Source organism: Quercus lobata, chromosome 6, assembly GCF_001633185.2.
Source record: "Quercus lobata isolate SW786 chromosome 6, ValleyOak3.0 Primary Assembly, whole genome shotgun sequence".
Lineage (NCBI taxonomy): Eukaryota > Viridiplantae > Streptophyta > Magnoliopsida > Fagales > Fagaceae > Quercus > Quercus lobata.
The window spans coordinates 51589199-51594294 of NC_044909.1; the positions used below are offsets into that span (position 1 = coordinate 51589199).

At 32.4% G+C, this 5096-nt stretch overlaps 1 protein-coding gene across 1 annotated transcript; it reads right to left on the reverse strand.

Annotated features, from left to right (window-relative positions):
- Positions 1 to 417: 417 nt before the first annotated feature.
- On the reverse strand, positions 418 to 5096 carry LOC115950992 (aspartyl protease family protein 1-like). The gene is made up of 10 exons (XM_031068289.1): positions 4675 to 5096; positions 4426 to 4567; positions 3350 to 3585; positions 2383 to 2607; positions 2122 to 2257; positions 1956 to 2029; positions 1773 to 1872; positions 1632 to 1689; positions 751 to 822; positions 418 to 644 (listed from the first exon to the last, which is right to left on the reverse strand). Exons 1-10 carry the CDS (start codon positions 5007 to 5009, stop codon positions 448 to 450), a joined length of 1575 nt encoding a protein of 524 aa, XP_030924149.1. The 5' UTR covers positions 5010 to 5096; the 3' UTR covers positions 418 to 447.

Below are 5096 nucleotides of genomic sequence, written 5' to 3' on the forward strand. Positions count from 1 at the left end.
GAGGTCAAAACCACGGGTGTTCGAAATCTTCATTGGTGTAAGTGTGTTTCTTGGGCCAAACCTGTTTGGACTGGATCTGGAAATGTTTGCCTCCAGTTTATTTGTTTATTTTTTAGTCTTTATTTATAGATTTTTAGAATTTTTTTTTTCAATTTTTTTCGAAGTACAAATATGTTTTAGTTCAACAAAAAGTAATTAGTAAAAAGCTAAATAGGTTGATTTCAAAAACACACTCAATTAACAAAACTGAACAATACTATATATTGACATATTCAAAAATTTATACAAAAAAATGATTGTAGATATTACAAACATTTAGTCCAAATGGACTCATATGGCAAGAAAATTAGCAAGCTATTGATGGTTCCAATTTTTTTTGGTTTAACTTTTAAATTCAATACAAATAATGATACTAGGGTCGAGAAAGTCTCGCCAAATGAAAAGATATCAAACAATAGCTAAGAATGAAACAAAAATCATCATGATTGTGCAAGTAAAAGCCTTCAACTTGGGTGACTGACTAGATGGAGCTTTGGCTTGTGGATTGGGAGCAAGAGCAGGAGAGACTGATGGACTGCTAGGTGAAGCAGTAGGAGAGTGTGATGGGCTGATAGGTAAAGTGGTCGAATTTGAATCATTGTAACCTGCGGGCACCATGTCTCTTTATGGTCATAAAGAATTTAATAGGAGAAAGAAAAAATTGACTCGCATATTGAAATTCAATATAAAGAAAAAGTTGAATTAACTCACAGTTAGATGGCTTCCAACCTATGATCATCTTATCTCGATTGAAAACTATGCGATAACCAGTCATGAAGTTTTCTGGATAAAATAAATAAAACCATATTGTAAGTAGAAATTTCTAAATTTAAACATTTTAGGACACATAATAGCTAAATGATATAAGGGACCATATATCAAAGTCCAGGTGTTGGTTTTCCCAAAATAGAAGTTGACAATATTGGCTTGTTCTATGTGCAATGATTATATGAAAATCATGTTTGCGGTTTCTTCTGCACATGCTAAAGTCTGATTTAAAACATAGACCGGAGCCAACCATGACTAGCTTCTTGTTGTTTAAACCTCCCATCGATAACGTCTTACTGTATAAACTTTATAATTTTTAAGTTAGAGACAGCTAATAAGATTCTTGGCACAATGTTTTTTAGCCATATTGTGGAAATGTTGGTTTAACAAGGACGAGATCACTTAATTAGAAGGGTTAATATAGTAATGATTTAGAAATTTTAATAAAAATAGGACACAAGATGATTGAAATATATATGTAGTTCTGACCTATTCACTAAAAAGTTGCAATTTACCCACCCCAAGAAATCACATTCATCAATCTAGAAATTATTTAATATTGTTCTCCCAAAAAAGAAAAAGAAAAAGAAAAAGAAAATTCCAATACTTTATTGCTTTTTATCAACTTCATAATTCATAATCAATAAAGTTGCAAATAAAGTAAAGTATCCAAACTTTAATTGTTTTCTCAGTGTCTGATCTCCTTATAAAGGAATGAATGCACAAATGTAAAATGAAAAATGAAAAATAAAACATGAAAATAAAACTTTTAGTAAGACAAACTGGTATATAATAAGGATAGTCATTGATAAATATATACTTACGTCCTATGATGTTTATATTTGTACTTTTGCGAAGAGCTAGACAATATACATATCCACCCTGGAGATCACAACATCAATTTTCAGCATAACATAGGCAAGAATAAGATCTTAAATTCAGCACTAATAAGTACGACAACACACCTTTGTAAAGAACACTTCTGTTGGATTAGTGAGATAATATTGTTCTCCACCTTTCATTGTCAGATTCATTATAGGGATCATATATGAGGTTTGATTTGCACTACAATTAAAGTGGAGCTAATTAGTGGTTCAGAGTTGAAAAGAGAAAACCAATACAAAATAAGAATAGGTTTCCCCAAATACCTCAAGTCATAACAATATTCAAAAGGAATTTGGGAATTGGATGAATGTCGCTTTTCTGTGACATGGGAATTGAACTGCAAAGTAACATAAATCACATTCATTCATTTGCCATAAGATGAAGTTCCAATGATATATAAAACTAAAAGCTATCATTGAAATTACTTACAGTTTTAGAAATAAATGTATAAATTGGGTCCCTTAGTTGTGTAAACGATGTACCAGAGTCAAAAATTGCACTGAACTCCATTTTAGAAACATTCACTCCAACATTTATTTGAGTGATGCTAATGTTATAGGATGGACTGGTAACGAGTTTACAAGGGAAAAATTAGTGCGAGCAGCATGAGGTTCAAGTCAAAGATAGTCTTCTTGTTAAACTAAATAATTTTGCCATTGACATTTCCAATGTTAAGAAGTGACAACTTACGATGAGGGCTCAACGGTGAATGATGTTTCTTTTTGGTCTGAGGTGCCATTATCTCCAAAATTTATTCTCCCAATCCCATCAGATCCAAAACACATGGAAAAAGAATTTGGACCTTGCGCTTTTCTTGCTATGGTGCTTGGAACAGATATACTATCAAGACCAAGCCCGAGTAGACCATTTGGTGCAAATCCCTGTAGCAAAATACCAGTCTCATTTTTACCACACCTGAAACAAAATGAAAGGTTTAGATCTCAAGGTTAGACACAGATGAATGATTTTTTTTTTTTTTTGATGGATACAAATTAATGAAAATTTGCTGAAATTATTTGACCATGGGGTATTAATAAGAAGCAACTTCAATGAATAAAATCCCTCCACCTCCAATTATCAAATTATCAATGAAAAAGTAATGCTAGCCCACAAATTATGGTAATTTTTAAAAAAGATTTGTATGACCATACTTAAGACATTAATTATTAATAAAACTAATAAAAACTAGTCCCCTAAAGTGTGAAAATGAAATCCCAAGCATAATCTACTATTAGGAACTCATAGGTAAAACTCACTCATAAAAACCAGCATGCAATGGGAGGATACTCAAGAGCTTATAAACACATGGTTAAACTTATATTTAAACCATGTGGGGCATTAGGGTTATAACACCTCCCTCTCTTTGGGTGTTTCAATATGCTTGAGGCAATAAAACACACCATCACAAATGATTGCACCTATTTGAAGAGGAAAAGATCCATACTGAACTCCAAATTTATCATCCAAATGATCGATATTTTCCAAAGTATCAACCATGCCTATTTACATAATTTTGTCATTTTAACTAACAATTATTTAATATTTTATTATTATTATAATGATATTGCTTATGATATACAGTTAGTATGATGTTCACTTGAAACAATATTTCTTCCAAAGATTTTGGTAGCTAGGAAAGCAATGAAAAATAACCTACCCAAGGGTGATAGGAATGTCAATAGCTTTTAATTGATCATCATCTGTAATTAAGTGCAACACATCCTCTACCAAGATCCCAGAAGTTGACGTGTTGTTTGAAAGATACTCAACACTATATGCACAATCACTATTAGTTGAAGGACACTGATTTGGATCGCATAAGTTACTGCTGTTGCAGGAAACCTTTTTGCTTGTTGATGATGCATTAGGACTGTAGATGTTCAACTTTACGTCCTGCTTGACAAAAAGATTAATTGTTGCTGCATTTTGTTATTAAAATGAATAAATGAAAATTTGATTTTGGTAAAAATTTGGTTGACTGAATTCGAAAAGGTGTGAGTTTCACGGGTTAGAAAAGTTCTAGTGGGACGTTATTATTTCAGTAAAAAACTTACGCCTATAATAATAAGGAAATAAACTTAGGTTGTTATATGTTGGAGAGAAGTTGATCTCCATGCCTCAATTAATTAGAACCTCTTCTGACTCAATCATCAGCTTTTCTAATTATAAAACGACAATGTCTTAAAATTTTACCAACAATATTAACCAGATTTAATAAAGCCAATACCTTAGAACTTAGAAGCCTAATCACAATATTGAAAATCTCAACAAACCGTTCCATTTAAAGCCAATACCTTAGACTTTTTTTTTTTCTTTTTTAAATTTAATTTTTTAATTTTAATTTTAATTTTTAAATTTCATAGTACAATAGGGAAGTGAAGATTTTTAAACTTAATTTGATTCTCCTATTTAAAGAGAGCAAGTTATGCCACTAAACTTCTATTTCTTGACATCTTAGACATTTATATGAAGAAATATTGGATTTTTCTATTTGTCCTGTATGTATGTTATTTATTTTTAACTTTACATTTGTTTTATATGTTTTAACTTCATTGCTTGTCATCCTTTCTAATGCAAATATAAATACATATATAATTTGTTGAAGAAAAAAAAATATCATAATAACACAATAAATAATTCCAGATATATAGGAGCACTTGAAGTAAAAATATAATTCTAAGTTTAGAAATCCATGAGTCCAAGCAAATAAGTTATATATAATAAATAACATACCTGTCCAGATGTTGTCTTTAAGCTGGGCACGCAAGTTGTGTTGTTACAACCGCATGGTAGCCAGAACAAATCACTGCCTGTGTCTAATGCTACCAAATATGATACACTTGGTGTCCCCACAGAAACATTAGCATAATACAAACTGAAATATCAACAGTACCATTTAGAAGAAAAAAAAAAGTTAGTATATATCAAAGGAACAGGAAGAACTCCAATTAAGGAAAAAGGAGTGACTTTTAAGGATCATACCTTCCTAAATTGTTGAGGTAGAAGGTGTCGTTTCCATTGGCGAAAGTGAGCGGTGCCGGTGACTGGTTGTTACTGGCGGCGAGGTGACGGCCCCGGATTATGCTGTCTCGGTGAGCCATAGCAACATAGTACTCCACGCTCCCTTTCTTTGGAAGCCCCTCAAAGCCCAGAATTTGCTTAACCGGATCGGAGAACCGGTGGTGAATGTCGAATCCAAATGACCCCAACCCGTGACAGATCCCGGAATTCAATCCCAGGAGTAACAATAACAGTAGTATGTATGATCCGGAAGTCAATGAATATGAAGAAGCTGTACTGGTCCAAGCCAAAGCCATTGCTTAGCTTGAAGTCTTTTTCAGAGAGAAAACCAGACTTGGTCTATTAATAAAGCTAAAGCACGAATGATCTAGCACTGTGAAGAG

Bases quoted from the DNA above. Each gene is read 5' to 3' on its own strand.
- LOC115950992 (XM_031068289.1), bottom strand. From the start codon at position 5,009: ATGGCTTTGGCTTGGACCAGTACAGCTTCTTCATATTCATTGACTTCC. The intron at 2,258-2,382 runs GTAAGTTGTCAC...ACTCGTTACCAG, and splicing joins TTCACCGTTGAGCCCTCATC to TCCATCCTATAACATTAGCA. The intron at 823-1,631 runs GTAAGTATATAT...TATTTTATCCAG, and splicing joins AAATATAAACATCATAGGAC to AAAACTTCATGACTGGTTAT.